The sequence below is a fragment of the Echinococcus granulosus genome (assembly GCF_000524195.1).
Source record: "Echinococcus granulosus chromosome Unknown EG_S00026, whole genome shotgun sequence".
Classification (NCBI taxonomy): Eukaryota; Metazoa; Platyhelminthes; class Cestoda; order Cyclophyllidea; family Taeniidae; genus Echinococcus; species Echinococcus granulosus.
In genome coordinates, this window is record NW_020170406.1 from 193,744 (window position 1) to 215,136 (window position 21,393).

Consider the following 21,393-nt stretch of genomic DNA (forward strand, 5'->3'; position numbering starts at 1 on the left):
TAGAACAGAGGGATAAACCACTATCGTATTACGAATGTCCCTTACTAAATTTTCCCTGCACGCACACAAGCATTTACTCCCTTCATCACTGTGGTAGCTTGAATCTACTTATTAGCTGTGATGGGGGAGGACAATTAACACATCCATGGTATTCAACACTGTTTAATGTTTAGACCAGCTGAGTGTCGTCTAGCAGTATCTAGTCGTAGGAATATTACCTAAAGAGTAAAGTTATTCAATATAAGTTTGATTGTGATCTATTTCATAAAGCTATTTTTTGCATCAATTCCTCATTGCAACACTGTTCTCATTCCGAAACCACCCAATTAATTGTCTATCTAGATTTAACTCAGGTAGAAGAAACATGGAGTGGTGATTAGCATCTTCGTATAGGTTTGTTGAGAGTCCGTGACGGGCCATTTCAAAATATTCAGGTCTAATAGCGATTCATTTGTTAAAATCGGCCTAACGGAACACAAAATTGGAACTGTTGCCAGAGGTGGATATAATTTCAACCCTTTTGTTAAATGTCACTACTGACTCATTCATCCTTGAGAGGAGCTCTTCTTCCGTCACCTTATGATCCGCTAATCGGCAATAAACTTCAAGGGTAATTGCAGAAGAGGTTTGATCAACACAGCGTATTAATTGCATCTAAAGCCTCAGTAGTCTGTGTGGGAAAAATATTTTATGGGCGTACAGAGGAGTTGGGAGACAACTGGCGCACCTTAACGCTGCGCCGCGGATCTGGGAATATAACATGCCGAGACCAAATGCCTTTGAGGTTCAACACACAATTCAAAAAAATATCAAATTGTTGTGGTAGTACTGCAAAACTTTTATCATTTGCTTAAGTCTTAATTTTCTTAAAGGAGTACATAGGTGCTCCGCCACTGCACCTGAACTAACTTCCAGGCCGTGCCAGTAGAATTCAAGCCCCTGTAATACTTATAATGTTTTTATGTACCTTTCGGGGAGGAAGCAAGTTTGTAATTCTAAGCTGGTGACAGGGTCGTCGTCTCCCGTGCCTAAGTGCGACTGTGGTTTCTTCCCCCCCCCCCTCCTAAACTTTGTACTTGTTCTCCCGATCCATTTCCTTCTAACAAATATGTTGAGATTCGATCAACCGGGTTGTTCTACGAACACTAGGAACAGGGGAGAGGAGACCTGTGAGTCTCCCCCTACACTTTACTGTATGCCTAATATATGTTTCCTACATGAGTATTACGTCACCTTTAGTCTTCATAGAACTCTCAGTGTGCCGCAGCATATGTTGTTCTAATTGGGGGTTTTCACAAAAAAAAACGATAATTTTGGCTATATTTCAGACATTATACGTCATTGTATGCCTTTCGTTATTATTCTAGTTAATCTTAAGTGCATAAATTATGGTTGCTTAGTAAAGTCTTTTTATTATTTTGTCCAGCTGTGTTTCATTATGTTTAAACGATGGCGTCGTGTTCGGAAAGTGGCCTCAACGACAAACCTATAGCTGTGCCTTTTAAGCAGCTTAAGAAGAACAAATTTGCACTTTCAAACCATCTAGAACGTGTGTTTACAGCCACAAGAAAAGAGTTTTTACGAAAAAAGAGCTTCAGAGATCCAAGATTTGACCCTAGAGTTAATGGGCTATGCGTCCTGAGCGATTGGACGTCTTTGAAAGAGGAACAGGAGAAAAATCTAAGGGTAGGATATGCATCAGTATCAAATCTTTTTGGAGTATGTTTTATTTTCTAATTCGTTATTGGTTGGGTGTCTGTCCCGAAGTGGCCTTCTCTGGGGTTGAATGTTCTGGATCTTAGAGTAGCTACATTTTCTTGCTTTTGTATGCATTATTACCTTCGTCCGTTTTTATGCTTATTTTATTAGTATCAACAATGATCTCACATAATTTTAATGTCGGGGACGCATAGGATGCCTTGTTGATGCCTCTGACACTTGTTAACTCGAATCATGTTAAGTCTTACTTGAAATATTGAGTATTTAAGGGAAGTAGACCCTTCAGCGTTGCCGATCGATGTTGGTAATTGGGTCATTACTTCATTGGCTGTTGCTTTACTACATTGATTCTAGGTCCTTAGAGGCATTAAACTTGTTCGCAAATTCATACTTTAATATTTAGGGTTTCTGGCATTAACATCGTTTTTTAGACTCTAAAGAAACAGCTGCGTAAGGTTCGAAATGGAGAGCAACGCGAAAAAATAAAGAGAGCCATTAAACTGCTGAATCAACGCCGAGCTACAGAAAAGGACGTTGAGCTAAAAAGACGTGTGAAACGCGATCTTCAAAAAGCGCAGATGGCAGATCTCATGGCCGGCAAACGGGCGACATTTATCACCAGAAGTGAGTTGGTTTCTATTAGCGCGTTAAAAGCGTTGATTTATATGTGATGCATTTTAGCTAGTCTTCGCTTGCATGCTCTGACATGTTTTTTTGCCTAGGCAAACTTAGGGAAAAGGTGAAAGAGGAGCGGTTGAAATCGCTGAGTAAACGGGGAAAGGAGCGGTATCTGTCCAGGCAGGCGAACAAAAAGTATACAGCTGATGCCTTTGGTGACTGATGTCATCCTTTTGCATTTGCTTTTTTACACAAAACTCGTGTAATTATTGTTTTTCATGGTAAAGTATAGTTTGAAACTAATGGCATATCCTTATGTTGGTAAGTTTTTAGGCGTATTGGCTGAAAAGCTTTTAGAATTAAGCTTATTTTTGTGTTGCAATAAGAGGTCTCTACTGGTTTTTGGTTTAGACGTTTTAGGCTTACTCTCAGTACGGGAAACCTGGTCCGTTATCACTTTCTTTATATTTGGTAATTCTACAGTTGGCCACTTTAAGGGGAACTGGATTAACGTTAATCTGAGCAATTCGTTGATTTCGCTACGGCACCCAATATGCAAAAACACTACTGCATGGTATCTAGTATCACGACTCGATGATTGTCTAGTGTTTTGCCGTACCTAAAGTCTTGATAAACTATACGACGGTGGGGATTTACCATTCACTCACAAAGTGGTGCGAGGGCTATCAGCACCGGTGGAGCAGCCCTCCTGGATGTTGCATGTGCTTTCCTTTTATTCTTTTTGTTTCGGCCATCACGATGTAGTTGATACTTTAGAAGAACGCCCACAAACCAGAAACGGTTGCCACCCTATCTTCGTTGAGGTGCGAAGACATTTGTCGTCAACGTCATTCGTATATTCTGAAGGAGGGGAGTCAACAGTTTTGTACCGCTCAGGACAAGTCGCTTAATAGGGTTGAAATATGGTACCCATTCCGCTTTGCTACCCTGTACCGTTCTAATAATAACCAAATGTCTACCTGAATCCCATCCATCTATTAGTAACCTGGAGTAGCTCCTTTTTCCCATGTAATTAAAGTATTTTCACATCAGTGTCATAGCAGTCCCATGATGGATGTCTTAGAACTGTTAGAGTCCGGGTCGCCTCTACTTTTTAGTAGCCTCATTGTAGAATACGAGATAGAGGTGATTGTCACAAACGAACGTGGCTTTGGCGACCCTTCTGTTTTGATAGCTAGATTTTGTAACTATCCAGTGGAATTAGGATTGTTCCTCACTTGGAACTCGCCTTGTCAAGTGCAGGGCCAAAAAACGTTAGGTTACTACAATGCGTTTGCTGCCAGTCCCTTTAATCATTAAAAACTTCTGTCGTCTGCAGGAATGTGATGCGATCCGGTTTTTTTGGAATGTCTGTCTTGTCACCCACAGTGTGATTTTACTAGTTTCATTCGATGACTGAAACTATTCTCCAGGAGAGCACGCATTACAACAAATTTTCATTCTAAGCGAATCCCTAGGAGCTTTTAGATTTTGGAGTATTTGTAAGCAATTTAAAGTCTTTCAAAGTTTTTTAACTTGAGACAAAAATAGGCGGATTCTTAGTCAAAAAGTTTGATTAGTTTCATCGCATTGATGCTTTGCGGTAATCCTCTTTACTGGTTCGGAATTAATTTTATCACTTGAATTAACTTGAAATGATTGGTCTACTTTGGGGTGCTTATTACTTTGACACCCATGTGATTTATCAAAGTTAAGCACATGATAAGGTGGTTTATGCTCAGTGACGACTTTTTTGGGTAAATCTTTAACTTTCAATCGTGTCCCATAGAGGGATTCGAGGTTTACATCTAATTTCGAAGTGGTTCGGAGCAGAGAAATACTTTATCCCTATCTAAAAGCGATTATATATGCATATTTTAAAATGTAAATGTCACGATTCCTCCATCAGATTTTCTGTTCACAAGTTAACTTGTAGTGTGAAAGGCCTCATTTGCTGTCACAGCCTCCTGCATATTCGATGACCTAAGAATTGACAACTTTAAATCATCACTGATTTGATTGATCCTTTCCAAGGATTTGTGTGGTGGCAGTACATTCGAGTAGTTTAATAACTCCGCTATTTATTGAAGTATATACAATGTTGTCTAATTCTTTTCCCACTTGAGCACATTTTGATTAACCACTTAAAATGATTGGTTGCACTGCGCTGATGTTAGATCTCTACTACTTGACAGCCATTAAAAAAGACCTTCGGTTCGCTTTCATCAACTTCAATCGTCAATCCGAAGCCTTCTCAGAGAACTCACCTATCATAAGAAGCTTTGCCATTCTTCTTCCATCATTAAAATGATGCCGATGCATGCATAACTCGAGGCAAGCAATCATTGGTGGCACACGTAGACTGCCAATCTGCCTACTGTGTGAAGTGCACTTGCTGCACCTCTTGAACGATAGCACCAATGGTGCTGATTGTCACAAGATTCGTCAGCCACTCCACCCCTGTCGTGACGGAGAGGAAAAGGAGGCAGACCGCCATTGCATTGCACCAAGTCAAAGAACACTTCACATTTGTTTTCCACCAGAAAATCCTCCCAGACTCGAGTTGATAAAAGATGCTCCTGGGATGAAAATGCCTAATCAGCTCCAGATGAAGCATACACATCCACTAGCTCAAGCAAGTACTGCGCACCTCAAAGCATCGAGCCCATGTTTATTATAAATTAAAACTACGTAGTGGTGCATAGAGAGAAAACTTGCTTCACGTTTAAATGTTTGATGATATTCAAGTCCAATAAGCTTCAACGTTTTGTTTGATTTTTAAATGGTATGCGAAAAATAGGGGGACAATAATACAGGACGGAAAGTGGGTCACAGGTGATTGGAAGACGAAATAGGGTGTAGGCAAAGTTGGATGTACAAAGCAGAAATCACTTGTGGATACATGGTCGCGGTTTACTCCGGGAAGGTTGTTTCAAGGGCTGAGGCCTCCAAAATCTTTGAAGAAACTGTTTCATCAGTCTTACCATCTTGTAATTCATTGTTTGAGCAATTTTCCTTGTCTTCAATCTAGAGTGCGTTATTTAACATTATCATTTGTACGTACTGTAGCTGCAGATATGTGGTCGGCAAGTTCGTTGATAATCTCCCTAAATCTGCCTATCGATCGACCAGGAATGGTGATTGCAGAGCGACTGGAAGCCCAAACCTGAGAAATACGTAGGAAGACACCATGTCGGTTCACGACTGAATCAAAGTAAAGAGTGCGACTATCAACACGAAAGGCTCGAGAAGGCGGCAAATTTACTTCTACAAACCAGTGCATTAGATGAACTTAAGATAAAGAAACCTTTTTTGCTTTTATCTGGCGCAGGAATCCACCAGGTTTTCAAGAGACCACAAATTGAGTTGTACAATTCACGCATCCCTTCTGCAGGAATGGCCAACTTTATCCGAGTACTTGTTGAAAGCATTGTTACACGAAGGAAATAGCCCCAGGCGTTTTTCTTGAGATCCAGGTAATACCTTCGGTGGGGGTAGTTGAGGGTATGGGATTTGACAACCCCATCAATTTTGGAAACATGTCTGGAAGAATCAACTGACCCTTCTGCATTACTTGCCATAATTTCAGTGTAAACATTCGCGAGATCCAAAATTTTGTCCTTAAGATCATCCGCCGCCGTCATTGTTAACAATATCCTCGACTTCCTTCCATCCAGACCGACCTTAATAGACGTGTCGGCAAAAATAATTCATATACCTCTGCAATCTTCATGAAACGACCCCGCCAATTCTTCTTTACATCCACATAAAACCGCTTTTTTTGAAACTGAAGGGAAACAGAATCTAAGTCTTCCTCGTCGGTCAAGTCGACTACGAGAAATAAAAGCAAAACAAATCCTTACCATGACGAGGCATTACGCCCGCCAATTGGTATGGGATAATGGGGATATTTGACCTGTAATACAGTGAATGCATTACTTATCACTTTTCTTGGACTAAAATTCAAATGAAAAGGCGTGTTATATTTATACATTGGCCCAAACATAGTCGAAGCTACCAGGTGCCCAAGTCACGCTACCTAGATCTCAACTGAACTGACCAAGGTCATATGAGCTATTTGTTCGACGATAAAGTTATTAAAACAAATAAGTGGTAGCAATTTAAGAACTGAAATAACTATTGAATGATCCTAAGGCCGTCTTCTTTGCCTACTCTACTGCATTTCAATAGAATAATTGAGGCAACGTTTGCCATTTTCTTGGATGTAAGGTGATTTGTTGTCTGCTGAGGATAATTATTTCCCTACGATAGCCCACAATATTTTCTGCAAAGCTCAGAACACCGCAAAGATATTTTTTAATTTTACTACTTAAGGATACTAGTGTACATTTCAACTAAGATAGCTGAATAACCCGCACCTAGGCACAGCATACAGACTGCCACCTCGGGGACCGAATTGTTCCGAGACCACAGCTTCTGGACTGTCAGATCTAGGATCGACCGCAGTTAGCTGATAGTCAACGTTACCCGCACGCCGGACTTAGTCGACTACCCCACAGCAAGCCCCAACTCCCGGCATTACATCCCAGAATGCTACTCCAGCTATGCACATTGGGGTAGCGGTACACCCGAGAAGCAAAGAACCAAAGGACCAGTCGCCAATCCACGACTAACAAACACCTCACGCGTGGGTGAAACCGATAAGCAGCCGCCCTTCTCGATATCATAAATCCATCCGTCCATCTCACGACACAAAAAATACACCACTGAAAAGGAAGAAGCGAAAAGTACACGGTTAAGGTGCGTAGGCAGAGGGAAGAGGGGTGACGAGCAAGCGACGCCCACGATGAATAGGACGGGAAAGACTTAATCAAAGGGGAAAGAATCCTTTTCTTTCATCCTCGAATTGACTGCCTCTCATTAATTTTGGGATTGCCGAAGTCGCTACTGGTAATGGCACCAGTAGTAGTCTCAGTAGCAGTGGTAGTAGTGGCAACATCGCCTTCCGCCTCCTCCTCACTGGCACAGTATTCGTAGCCGCCGAAGGAGTGGAGTAACTTCTGCTCAAACCCCAGTCCCGAGTGTCGATAAACCAAGGACCACACATAGGGGATGAAAAACTCATCCGGCGATTCCTCCTCCACGTACTTGAACTTCAGTTCCTGAAACTCCTTGAGGGTGTGAGTGCGAGCAAAATCGCCCATGGACTTTGTGATGACTGTCATCACTGCAGAGGTCTCCGTGGGATGCAGACCCAAGTCCTTCTCAATGCGGGAGGCAAAGAAGCCCAGAACTGTGTCGATGTTCTGCATCAAATCCTTTTGAAGAGAGAGGGAGAGAAATTAAGCTGAGTGGGAGATCACTAAGGAGCATTGTTTGTTTGTTCTGAACTACACTTCCTTATTCTTTACCACAAAAGTTGTGGCATTTTGCAGCGAGGAGGCTAAACACATGAGCCGTATTAGACCCCTTCCAGCTGTCAAAGTGAGGTAACTTATGTTGAACCTACTGAAAAAAAGCAGTTTTTGGCATCGTAGTGAAATTTAAGTCATTTCAAGATCATCACTGCTTACTTGAAAGTTTAAAATCAGAATGAACATGGAGGACACTCATCTTCCGGATACGAAGTGAAAATATATCTTAAATTTACATGGCTAGTAGCCCCACCCACAACAATCATAAACATGAATTAAAAGGCATATAAATATTTATTAATGAAAAGGTAATGCTGCTATCACCATTTAATCGTAGTAGATCAAGAGGATTCCAGCTTTCATTACCTTAAAAACATCAGAATCTAAAACCTATAGTACCAGTCAACACAAGATATTAAACAAAACAGAGTTGTGCGCCATCACATCAGATGACCCAAGTTTACATGGGCAAAGTTTAAAATGATGCATAGAGACACGATCTGCTTATTTCATTTCCCTTGAGGAACCAGACGAGATTATGGTTAGTAAGCCGTGCTAACAGCTCCATCAAGGGAAGCCGTCGCTATGATACTTCACTCAAGATTCAGCTAATTAGTAAAATGCGTTTATTCACTAGTGATAGGCGACACTAAAGTGATATGTGCCAATACACCATCAAAGAAACAATTTATATCTACCTGTCATCACCCCCACACCGATTGTGGCATATTTATTTGCCCCTTTATGAGAAGCTAAACTAAATCTCAAGTGAACACACTGCGCTGGTACTCAAGAGAAAGCTTGAATCTTGAAAACCTTACGGAAGAGCCGAGGAAATAACCATTCTTGGTAAGAAAGTAGTTCACCTAGTCCACACTGCCGAAACGTGATAGACCCTACAAAGAACAAACTTCGAGGATTTGGCAGCTTAAATAGGGGAGAAACACCACTTAGAAACGTTCCAGTATCATCAAATCAACTTTGAATGATTTTCCTTTGGCTTAAATTGCAGTTGGACGTGCAAGGTATCGCCGTCCCAGATATGAAGTAACGATGCTTTCAATTGATAAGACTAGTGACATTACCCATACCAGTCGTAGATGTGCCTTGGAGGGTACATAAAACTTAGTAATGAAAAATAAGTGCTCTTATCAAACCTTAGCCGCAGTAATTTAATAAGGCAAAAGATTGGAACCCGTTCACCTACCATCGCTCGAATATATTTCATCTATGGAACGCTAGAATTGAGTTTGTGAGTGTGTCTGCAATTCGTCCACCAAAGCATAGGGTGGGTAAGAACCACCTGCGCTCCCGTCTTACGTCTTGTTTCAATCCACTTGCCTATTACTGTGGTAGCCAAAGCAAAAGTATAACGATTGGGGGTTTTGAAGAAATCGCTCAAAAGAGAACAAGCTGATAATAGCCCCAATTTCGCATTAGTCTCAACATAGGCAGTAAAAACAAAAGAGACGTTGTCCAGTATCAAAGAATAGCCACGAACCACTTTTACTGGCCCGTCCACTGAAAATGAATCAATCACGCGCTTAACTCTAAGGAAGGTAAAAGTCAAAATTTAAGAAGACCATCAGCAGAAGTGCGTTGCAGTGCAAGGGAAGGGAACTACAGTGTTTCTGAATACTTTTAACCACAAATGGGACTTACACTGAAGGAGGGATGGTTGTGAATGGGCGCAAGGTACTCGCGTTGGTAGAGAAGGTTGTAAATGAGGTGGGTGTTCGCGGTGAGGGAGTGAGTGAGAATGGAATTGAAGATCTCCAGGGTCATGCGAATCACCTCCTCCAACAGCGAGAGATCTTGAAGCTGCAGATTAGTGGTAGAGTAGGAAGACTGGGAATGCATATAACTCTAAGGGATCAGAATGTCAAGGATAGGCGCATAACTATTTTACTAACTGATCATGCAATCCCCACTTTAAGTAAACTTAAGAGACTATATTCTTGGCATTTTAGTTTGATTATTCGTATTTTTTATGCATTGACCTAAACAAAATGCTATTAGCATTCCAAATATGATCAGCTTTGAGTACGTATTCCGTTGAAGAACTAATGCAACAACACCGTTGGCTCACGTCATTTAAATAGTGAGCGAGAGGTTCAACTCTGATTCTACGTCTGTCAACTACCCAATTCGAGTTCAAGTTCAAATTGACGAAAGAGGGCAAGTAAGATCAGGGGACAAACCAGAGCATCAGACGACGACATCATGTTCAATCGAACGTCTGGGTATGGGGGCACCTTGGTTCCAGTGGTATTTTTTTGCTCCTTCAGCTGATCGTTGAGAGTACGAATCTCATTCACCAGACGCTTATGCCGTTTCACCAACTTCTGTAAGAGGCTACACGAATAGAAAGCGGCAATAAGGCAAGCACAAGATTCCCGAAAAGCACAGTCTTATTCAACTGTGAATGATATTCTACTGGTAGAATGGTTAGAATCACCAACTTTACCAATGGGTAGAAAACATCCTATCTGCAATATCTCCGCGATCCCTTCCCACTTTATGAGAAGTCGAAAATAGTTTTTATAAAGAGTTGAGTAGTTTAAAGCGCCTTTCCCTCATCGGTTGAAGCATACTCCTGTGAAGTAAAGTTTGACGTGCGAAGTCCAGCTACACTGTTTAGATCTCACTTCTACCCCTTGCCATGGAAGACGAGGAATCATACAAAAGGTGGATGTATCGAAAACTCTGCGGTGATATATATCCATCGTAGATGATTGAGCCAGAAGAGTGACCAGGAAGGTCACTTAATAACGACGCCCAAAGTAGGATAGATCTATGTCATGGAGTGATATCGGTTTCAATATCACCTGCAATTCGGCCTCCGCTCATACCATTCAAATGCAATCAGTTTCCTACTCCTAGCAGCTTATGATAAAGCTACTTTCAAGTCCATGTACCTTATAACAATATAATAACTAAGGTCAAACCAGAATTAAAACAGCTGGAAGCACCGATGAGTAGCGTCGGCTATTGTTTAACGACTTCATGTACTCTACACTGAATGTGCACTTAAACCTCAAACTTGGTACTAAATTTTGCGGCTCCAGATTACGGAAAATCTTAAACTAGTTCTCAAAAAATCGGTGATCTAAGAAATGCTGCAAGCACCCAGTGACGATTTGGATTCCAAGCGCCTATGCAATAGCCAGACAAGGAGCCAAATGAACGATAAAACTCCAACTTGACAACTTTGGATCACTGGACTTAAGAATGTCAGTGATGTTCTGAAGCTATCGATTATACACAGATGAAAAAAAAAACAAACAGCTAATGAGAAGCGTATTTGAAGGGCCTCACTCAACCAGAGCCTGACTGACGTAGGGATGGAGGTTGGCAATTTTCGGTGAGAGATTGGCCAACGCAGCCAGACTGTTTATGTGCAGGTACTTGTCCCTCAGCTGATTGAGGTGGTGCCGAATGGTTCGAGTGAGAACGTAGACTAGAAGGCTGCCCAGGGAGACGCCTGTCAGCTGTCGCTCTACATTCGGTGGTGGTTTCTTTACCGGCTGAAAAGAAGCACGATATGGTGAAGGTTACCAAGACACGAGGATAGGATCTGAGGGTGTACTTGGGCATGACAGAACTTATTTGAAAGGAGAAAAGCATCAGTATCACCAGGAGAAGGTTTTTAACCTACTATGTCGTGTACATCCTTGGCAAAATTTTCGTTCTCTGTGAGAATTAGCAGAACTATGAGGGCCATGTATACAAGGTGCGAATTCTCCGCCGGCGATTGGTACAATAGCGAACAGATAGAGAATGTCTGAAAAGCACAAAAAGGGGACATTGCCATGCATATTATGTACATGCATATACATACGATCTAAAAGTACCAAAACCCAATAATATAGATTGCGGGATTTGAATCTGGTCGACGAACTTTTGCTTTTTTTAGTCAACGTAAATGTGAGTCGGCATATACAATATCACTATAATTAAGGAGGTTAGTTCTTTTATGGCGCAAAACTCAGTGGATACAAAAGTGTTTATTTGCAAGTATAACGATAAACTGGAGTAGAGTGCCACTAAATGCCTACGGAAGTAGTATGGTAGGCGTATTCCTGATGCAATACAGTATAATAACAAAAATCCCCAACCGTCAATAAGCACGTAGTGAAATTAGCAACATCCGTATCCACTTCTGCAGAAAAAGAATCGAACGCAAAGCCTTTTTCATTCCACGAAAGTACAAAGTAGCCTATAAGGTTTACAAGTACTTTGACAGTAGCGAACGCCCAAGTTGAGAAACCAGTGGCAAGCTAAAGTCACGTGAAATGAGACAATGGCAAGGTGACACACCAGTTTATAAGAGTAGTTCAAAGAAATGACACGAAGTGGGGAAGACTCACAAACTTCTCGTATGCCCGAGTCTCCATTACAAAGGCGCGGAAGAAGTCGTTGCGATGCAGGAGAAGGTAAAGGAGGAGAACGGAGCTGTCAGTATTGACGGTGGATGCAAGGGTCTCACACAACCTTCCGAAGGGAATGCGAGGCGGTATGATCCCCCTTTCGTTCCCACCTCCCTTCTCCAGGTCCTTCCCTTGACCACCATTGTGCTTTGCCTCAGCGTTGACCTCGCCTGCGTAGATTAACGAGGTTTATGTGACAATGAAATAACCGGTTTTGAAAAGAACAACCAAACGAGTAATACCCCCCACCTCAAAAACATAATTTTCACGTCTCAAATGACTACTTATGCAACCGGAAGCGGAAATACCAAAAGTACGGGTAGAAGGGGAGTAATTGACTTGAAAGATCCTATTCTAACAAATTTTTACGAAGTAGACGCGATAAACTTCGTTAAATGCAGCAACCGACAGGCCGTTTCCAAATGCACCTCCTTCCTCTACATTTACCACGTTATTTGTCCGCCCCATCATTCGACCAAATATGGGCTGCTTGAGGACGGCTTTCCTAGCCTCCTCTCGGCCGATTAGTCGTAGAAGGTAAACGCTCATTACAGCCAATTGGCCAAGTCGTATGAAACTGATAGGATTGCGCTGTCAAACACCAAACGCGAATCATTATCAGCCTTTCGACAATTCAAAACTGTATTTTAAAACTTCATTAAACTACACTCATTCGTCGTACAAATCCAACTTCAACTATGGGAGGGAAAGCATTTTATTATCCATAACAATGCATTGATGTATTTACGTGTTTTGCCTTCATGACGTAGGAGCGAAGGAGAGGAGGGCCAGGATATATGCAAACGCTCAACCATTTAATCGCTACGACTGAAATCAAATAACCATTCAATGGCAGAATACTAAATCAAACTTTGCGACTTTTGAGATATATCCGCTTCTACAATAGCATAGTTCAGTACTTCGCTTACCTTAGTCGATGACTTAATTCCCTACACGGTTGCGATGCATAATGGACCGTCTTGACAACCGAATAAAGACGCTTCGAGGTGTTTGCACTGCTACATCACCCATTTCACAAAAATTGCTCTAAAAGGACTATGACTCGCAAAATAACCACAACCTGAAGTAAATGTGCGAGACAGTGAATGATATACCAAGAATGGTGCAAGTAAATACGCGGTCTCAAAGTGAGTGCGACTCAAGGGAACCAGGCAGACGTTGTGTACCAGTTTCCAAATTTGTGGGTTATGCAACAACTAGATACGATGTCGTTTGGCTAATATTCATTAAGAGAGCCATGTGAAATAGCTTATTTCTTACTATCACAAGCAGCTACACCTACATATAGTGCTTGAGGGGAGACATTTTGAAAAAAAAGCTTCCTAGGAGTGAGGCTAAAAGTGATACTTCACAAAAGAATCATAATGCTTAAATGAATTGTATGCAAAGAGAACAAGCATCTTGTGGCTTTAAAATACAGAATTTGCAGGAAAATCAAAAATCCTCTTGTATTTGGAAAGTATCGAGAATAGGTTGTTTACAAAGTGTTAAGGAAATATGGAATTGGAGTGTCTCGATGCATTAGCATGGCTTCCATGAGTAAAATGGATTTCCCAAAACCCGATTCTGAATCCTCATGGAACGATCCCAAGCTACATCCGAAAGAAACGCTATTGCTGTTTCGTTGAACCATTTTCGATGGTTACATTCATAACAGAAATCTCAAAAGAGTTAATAGTCCTGTCCAAAATTTCCCGACTAAAAAGCAAAACTTTTCGCCGATTGGCTTCTACAAGTGCCGTGCACCGAAGAGCGGAGATGTTCGGTTTCAACCAAACCGCGTGGTCAAAGCTTTTACTTATAGCGAAAACGAAATTTGAGTCCACTTGGAGGTCTAGTCAGCAGGTGGATAAAACTATAAAACATCGTAATCAGCTCTCGGGCGAAAAAAACTGCCAAAGCGTGGATAAAATAGAGCCTTTCCTGTACGACAGTTGTTGGATTGGTAAAACGCAATGCCTCCACTGGCTTTCGCACATGCAAACAGATAGTGGGGCGCTTTTGAAAAAAAGCAGTCGAATAGCACTGGAAGAGAGAGCTTAAAGATGCAATAATTCTACTGCTCCTTGAAAAAAACTGAGATGAAATTAAGAGTCAGTGTATCAAAATTAGGCCTTAAAACCCCCATACCTTTTAAAAATTAGGAAATAAATGGTTATTATTTCTTGGAACTAATAGGAAGTGGAATACCCGTGGTGCTTTATATTTGAAAAAAAAAGAATGAACTTGTAGACTTTACAAAAGGAGTCGATATCTTCCGACGACAATTTAAAGAGTTGTGAGGTGAAAAATTTAACCGACTTTCGCTAGGAAAGTAGGTAAAGAGCATTGGTTCCTCCTTGAAACACATTTACCTAATGGAAAACATGCGACAAATAAAAGGTAATAAAGACAGTAAACAGGACGTCTTTTTGGACTAGGTAACGGAATCGCGTAGTCAGTTGAGAAAAGACTATTCCGAAATTTTCCTCAGTGAGAAGAGAAGTACTGATAAAAGGTAATGAATCTGTTAGTTTCCGCTCGAAAAACGACAATAGTTGCATGGGTAGAAGAAAATTGGCCCACACAAGACCGTGCACCGTACAGTTCTTGAGAAGGGAAAAAATCTACCAGAGATGGAAGGTTAGATTTTTCTCAGTTGGAAATCCCTAAAGCAATTGAATGTGAGAAAAAATCAACCTCTATTCTGCAGGTAGGAATGGTCACATGCTTTTGGAAAAACAGGGTAGCTCAAAATTCCCCGATAAAAATCGGTAGAATGGTAAACGAGATAAACCTAGCGACTTTAGTTTGATGCAAAAGCAATGCCGGGAGTAGAGAAAGGCTTGGTTTCGATCTTTCTTAAATAGAGACTGGTCAATTTTCTTCTAATGTAAACGAGCTGCACCAAAAACTTCATTACGAAATGAAAAATAGGATCTTTTTCATTGATAATTCATACAGCAACAAAAGAAAGGGAGGAAAAAAGTAAACACTTTTCGCTTCGCACAGATAGGGGCGTGCCTTTAGAACAAAGAGGGGATAAGCCAGAAAATGCAGTGGGAAGGAAGTAACCGACTTCCAAATCCATGGTCCATAAATTAGTTGGCTTGAAACTGGGAATTTCCCATCAAACAGGCTTAAGACAATAGAATAGATTTGGAGCCCACCGAGAGGAGTTAGGGCAAACAGGGCCTCGCGATAAGGGTTTGAGCCAATATCCCGGAAGATGCTTCTGGAGGCGGTAGCAGCAGCGACAGCGGCACTAGCAGAGTTAGGGGGCGAGGTAGCACCGTCTTCGCCGTCGGTATCGGGTGCAGCGGAAGCGGCGGAGATAAAGCCGGTCGATTGGGTGGTGAGAACGAGGAGGAGATGGCAGCTCTGCTTCGCCAGTGGGTGCAACACACCACCTCCTGGACTGCCTGACTCCAATTTGGCCTCTGCCCTTGCGCTGGCTGCGCGGCGTGAGTAGCCCAGTGTCACCACCGTCATCAGACCACCTGTAGAACAAAGAAGACTAACGGTAACTGGCCACAAGTGCAGCATATTCGGACAGAGACTTGTTAGAGGAGCGTCATTTATCACTTCCTCAACATCAGGTTAGATCACTGGCAGTTCTTACTTCCATTTAGGCATAAAATTTTCTCACTATGCCGACATTAATATTTATTCATTTTATCATGATAATAAATTGGAGCGATGACCCACTGATAATCGCTAGCTTAAACGTGATTGGTTAGAGCATATCAACAGTTATTATTCCTGTCCGATCAAGAAAACCTTATAATTAGACTACGTAACGCTGAGCAGTTCATAGTTCGCCTTTGCAAAGAGATATGCCAGTGTTTGGCAGCCTGTTAAAGAGCTTTAGTGGGAGCTTTTCTGATTCTATTAACTAGACCACAAACTTATTTTCAGATTGCAGGTTCGGAGTATTGAGTTCCCCTTGGGAAAGGTCGTCAGTACTTCATAATGGAAAGGCAAATAATAGCAAATGCAACCACATTTGGTCGAATTATTTCAGATTCAATGCATGCAAAAGAAACATTAAGTCAATAACGATTGAAAGTGCTTATCATAAGCCGGTATCAGACCATCTGAGAGAGAACCGCTGCAAGTTTTAGTTGGCTAAAGCACGTTAACCGCTTTCGGTAGTCCATTCATAAAACCCATTCCAATAGACATTACAAATGCAGAATCATGAATTAACACTAGACAATCCTCAAGAAGATTACTATCCGCAAAAATGGTGTCTGTAGGTGGACGATCAAGTTGGCGTTTAACATTCATGAAGAAACACGTGCGGTAATGGCATGAGATGGACCATTAGAATACAGCCAATAAGTACGACGTCCTTGGCAAGATCACTGAGAAATTTTTGGACTGTGCTCTAAAAAGGTTAGGTCGCTTTCAGTGAAGGTCTCTTGTGTGCCACTACACACACCCTCCAGACGACCGACAATAATGTTAGCAATTGCAAATTGTAACTCCTGACACCAGTTCATTTCAAAGCGGTCAGTTGGAATGATTTAATAGTTAGATGCCAATTCATCAACTGCAAAAATCCCTTATTTGTATGCCACCAAGACTGTCCACAACAGAAATGCTACCAGCAATTTGAGAATTTGTCGAATACGTCCATTTCCGCACCAATCAAGAAGGCGACAGTAGCTTCGACACCACAACTTAGAATAGGGATATTCTTGGAGTTCCACCTTACTCCAGTAATGAGGTCGCGAGTACATGACGGACATAGAATTTTGCGTCAATCAGCCACACAGCATCATTCAACAACTGTCGACTGATTTGGTCACTGCAAGTGCGAACATTTGACATTGAAATCACATCTCCAAGAAAATAAATACACCCCTCCAACTGACGAATTACCAATAGAATTTTTGAAGCCCTGGGTATTCAGATCGAAGAGGGTGCGCAATCACGCTCACAAAGTTGATAGAATAAACTAAAGTGTTACGAATCGATTGAGGGAAATATACATATATGTATATACTAGACGACACACTTGCGATGGTTGAAGCAGCATTCCACAGCATTCCTGGGGCGTGATTTTCCGCAAGCATATTGGGAGGACAGGGTAAATTTTCGGCAACATTGAGCACCAGTCGATGAATGAAGGCTGGGGCGTCTGCCAAACTAGATTACAAGGCGTAAGTTGTTACAATTTCTGCATATGACGAAACCGGTCAAATGCGAATGCCTACCATTTATTCGACGTAAAATACTTGCAAGTAGCAGGTATTTCATCGCCGCCGTAACCAGAAACTTGAGCAGAAAGGAGGATAAGCAAAGACGACAGAGACTCATAGAGCAATCCGTATGTTATATCACTAAATTAGATGAACTCTACCCGTAATCAATGACATTACCTCGGAATTATTTCAATAACCAAAAGAAACAGAAGATGAACTGTGTATTCTGCAAGTGATGGGGAGTTCGATGCTAAAACAGAATAAGAGTTAGAGTAGTGAGTACCTTTAGACGTGATATCGGCAAAGTGCAAATTCATGCTATGACTCGAACGATGTTCCAATATGTATTTCGTGAAAATACGGAATATAAGGAGAGCATTCCGGGCCATTTTAATATCCGACGCGTTACTAAAGAAATATCTGGACATGAAAAAGTGGCCTACATCTCCTGCCCCATTTTGATGCTACCCAAAACGCTTGTAGCTTTGACAATAAATTGCTGAAGTAATGTGGCCAAATTGTGCGTTCTTAAGTCATTCCGATAGAAACGTTGTTGCAGGCTTGAGACAGCAGCTTCAAGATAGAATGATGCCTCACTGTTATCAATAATAAACTAACTAAATGTAATTTATTACTTTGTGAGTGGTGTTTGTATGTCGAAAGGCAACAGACGATTCCAGTACTCATTGCTGCAGTTAACACTTTCTTGACCAACGAGTTTTATCAAGTATGGATTAGTAGCAAGATCTGCTAAATTACTGACACTAGCACCCATTTAGCAGATGGGAATAGATGTCCGCAAGAACGTCCTTCAAAGCAACGCGTTGTTTGGAAATCTAGATAAAGCCTAGAACTTGTACTTAGTACAACACAATAAAAGAAAATTTAAAGCAATTAGTTGCAAAGCAAACCTTTTAAAAAATTTTTGGGAAGTGTGTTATCTTTTTCCACAAAGATCATTTGTGAAAATAAAAACAACTTTTGGCCTCATAGGTTTTGAGGTTAACAAAGTTGATTAAAGAAATACGGTGCTTTAAAGAACTAAAAGGCACTTATGTGTTGGTGTGAATAGTTCATTTTTGGCCAACTTTTTAAGGTCAAGTTTATGTGACTAATTTTAGAACCAAAAATTTCCGAATCATAAATTTGTCATAACAGTTGCGTACACCCAGGGTTGATACCTTTCTGTCCACAACTCTGAGAAGTCAAAAGTGCTTTGGACATATCTACCAATTAGGATGGCTTAATTTGTTACGGGAAGATAACGCAACAATTTCGGTTGCATCGTCTTCCGCGGAGGGTTAATAGCCAATATATTTTGGTGTGTGGTTTTTATTTTGCCTTTTCTGTGGGTTATCTTTTTCTGTCGAAAATAGTTTTAATAGTCGAGTAGCTTTGTGCGCTTATCGAAATAGCAATACTTAGGTGTTGTGCGCAATTACTTGCGGGTCGCTGTTTATATAAGAAAGTGTTTTCTTTTCTACATACATGTCATATTTTGGCAATTTTGAAGCTGTTGTTTTTTGGTTACGCTCCTGTTTGCTTCTTTCCATCTGGTCGTAAATTATTTAATTGTCACAACTGTCCAAGCCTTGTTGCCTCTCCTTCTTTTCTTTAATCGAATTTATTTATCAGCGTGACTCAATGTACATGTACTATTTTTATATGCTTTCTCGCCTTTTCATGCCTCAGTTTTCACAGTCGTAGCGTTGCCATCCTGCGGGTTCCAGGTTTTTAGGCAGTGTATTTAAAGGTAGTGTTTCTTAGTGATGTCGTCATCTTCCCTTTTTCAAAACTAGATCATGGCTAGCTTGGTAGGGAGATTCTTCACTCCCTCTAAGTCAGCAGAACTGATACTCGTGGAAAGCCTTCGCTGCCTTCACGTTGGAAATATCCTCTGGTAAATTTTTTTATCGTATCCCACACTCACTTTTCTAAGTGCTGAGCCTCTGAAAAAGAAGAAGCGCGTCGATCCACAACAGGAACAAAATCGGATTCGTAGAAAGGCAAAACGAATAGAGAGAGAAATCAAACGTCTCTCCAGGCAGGGCAAGAAACTTAAACCCGTGGAAGAAATTGAAGGTGATCGACAGCTCATGAAAGAAGAACAGTTAGTCCCGTCTAGCACTTGTTCTATGCTCAGCATCTAGCTTTCTTTAACTGTTAATTCGTAATTATCAATTCTATAACGAGACAGTGGGGGACTTCTACCGCCCACGTAGGGCTAATTTGAGGTTGTTTTTTATCTAGTAAAAATCCTCTTAGTTCTTTGAAATACCTAATGGTTATTTCGACGATTTTTACAGTCACTTTATTCCTCAAAATGTTGCTCTTTCGTTGCAAGGAAATTACTATAGTCATCCTAAATTAGGTGATTATTTGGTATCAAATAAAGTTCCGGAAAACCTTTCCCGTTTTCATCTTTTTTATCAAGAAGTTCATTGTATATTTACTGATTTTAAATTAGTAACCATTAAATACAAGGCCTGATATGTAACAAATAAAAGGTAAATGAGATAAACATTGGATATCTTATTTTACAATTACCTCAAGTGACGTCCAAAGCAGAGGTTTTCCTGGCGGTTTTGAAAGCCGTACCAGCTTAATATTTTGCGGTTATTAGGATACTTTGGGAATTTCTGTATAGGTCTTGCTTACATGCGAATAATCTAATACTTTCCCCTCTTGAATGGCATGGAGAAATGGTTATGTAACGTTTGTTTTAACCGATACTCGGAGACCTCTTGGTACTCCTTTACATTTTAAAACAAAACAGAGATCGACGTCGACCACCAACAATCCTGTCGGAGGACGAGATAGATAGCCAAGTTCTGCTGATGAAGGAATGGGCGCGTTACCAGGCCTGCGTTGCCAGGGAAGAGGAGCGCAAACTGCGTAGTGTGCAAGCGGCGCAGCAGCGAGCGCTACGATCCCTTGCCGCGATTTCCCCATATCACCTCTACGCGGCCGCAATTCAGCCCGTCGGTGTCTCAACCTCGGCGGGAGAGGTGACGGATGTTACGGAAGTAGCACCGCTGTGCTTGAGTACGAGTGGACCTTTCGCCACTGCCCCGCCGCGCGATCCAAAGTCTTATGAGGCACCGGACGGTGAAAAGATTGATCGGACCCCTACATTCGAGTATGAATTTGAATTGGATCGCAAGTTTATGGCCGAGGCGAAGCGCAACAAATTCGTCAAAATTTTTGGCAAGAATTAGGCCCTACTGTAGACATCGACTCTAGACTCTTAAATTGTACAGTGTAGAATATCTCAGGAATGCTCTGGTTTTAATAACGTTGTGCATGCAGTTTTGTGGTTGCTACCCTTGTCATTGCATCATTTCGAGGTGGTGATGATGGTAGATACTCTCAAAATTAGCGGCAATCTTAACCGGAAGCTATCAATAACAGTGGGAACTTCGTTTGAATTTTATAGCCTTTTATAGCTATGTTGGGGTATAACGTGCGAACTTTTATCACTAAGGTAATATTTTAAGTCAGTATGATCCCACATTGGCTATTTCCGTGATGGTTTGCGACCTTGTTCCAAATATAGGCAAATGCCGTTGGTATATGGGTGACGAATGGCTGGGTTTCCCTGGATAACTGCAAAATCCCTTGCAGTTGAAGTAATCTGATGGATGTGATCCGAGTTTGTCCACTTTGCGAACTGAGGTTAATACGGCTGCAAAGCACCGTAAGCCAACTTCCTGTCAAATTCGCCGTGGAGCATTTGGAGAAGGTCTACTGTGCACTAGAGGAAAGCGCTGTCCAGTAATGGCTGGGAGGGCGAGATCCTCACGATGAACCACTGAGGGAGAGATGCGCCCCATTGAGGAGGACTCTATTCGGCCCGCATAAAAGATGATTGATAATGAAGAGTAGTGTGTTGCTACTGGTACTTTCAAGATGTTTAAGGTTAAAGATTGTAGAAAAAGGATTCCGCTATGTTCGCCATGAGTAATTACGAATGAGCTAGTTGGCACCTACAACAAGACCAAGTGGGAGGGCAAATTTGTGGAAGCAGTCCAACCTGACAAA

At 41.4% G+C, this 21,393-nt stretch overlaps 3 protein-coding genes across 3 annotated transcripts; 2 read left to right on the forward strand and 1 right to left on the reverse strand. All coding sequences in view use genetic code 11, as the record gives it.

Moving 5' to 3' along the window:
* Nucleotides 1–1,449: 1,449 nt before the first annotated feature.
* Nucleotides 1,450–2,560, forward strand: EGR_04269 (hypothetical protein; the record flags this gene model as incomplete). The annotated part of the gene is made up of 3 exons (XM_024493518.1): nt 1,450–1,686; nt 2,151–2,343; nt 2,442–2,560. 3 exons carry the CDS (start codon nt 1,450–1,452, stop codon nt 2,558–2,560), a joined length of 549 nt encoding a protein of 182 aa, XP_024352026.1.
* Nucleotides 2,561–5,250: 2,690 nt separating this feature from the next.
* EGR_04270 (Dymeclin) lies at nt 5,251–18,127 on the reverse strand (the record flags this gene model as incomplete). The annotated part of the gene is made up of 19 exons (XM_024493519.1): nt 5,251–5,364; nt 5,402–5,604; nt 5,645–6,020; nt 6,056–6,168; nt 6,201–6,253; nt 6,732–6,788; nt 7,210–7,616; nt 9,375–9,533; nt 9,914–10,067; nt 11,031–11,239; nt 11,371–11,496; nt 12,083–12,312; nt 15,313–15,642; nt 17,166–17,296; nt 17,365–17,490; nt 17,530–17,602; nt 17,636–17,760; nt 17,796–17,948; nt 17,988–18,127. The coding sequence occupies 19 exons, from the start codon at nt 18,125–18,127 to the stop codon at nt 5,251–5,253; spliced, it is 3,279 nt and encodes a 1,092-aa protein (XP_024352027.1).
* Nucleotides 18,128–18,406: 279 nt separating this feature from the next.
* On the forward strand, nt 18,407–20,570 carry EGR_04271 (39S ribosomal protein L40; the record flags this gene model as incomplete). Its single annotated transcript, XM_024493520.1, has 5 exons — nt 18,407–18,414; nt 18,525–18,652; nt 19,171–19,252; nt 19,292–19,462; nt 20,129–20,570. The coding sequence occupies 5 exons, from the start codon at nt 18,407–18,409 to the stop codon at nt 20,568–20,570; spliced, it is 831 nt and encodes a 276-aa protein (XP_024352028.1).
* Nucleotides 20,571–21,393: the final 823 nt, after the last annotated feature.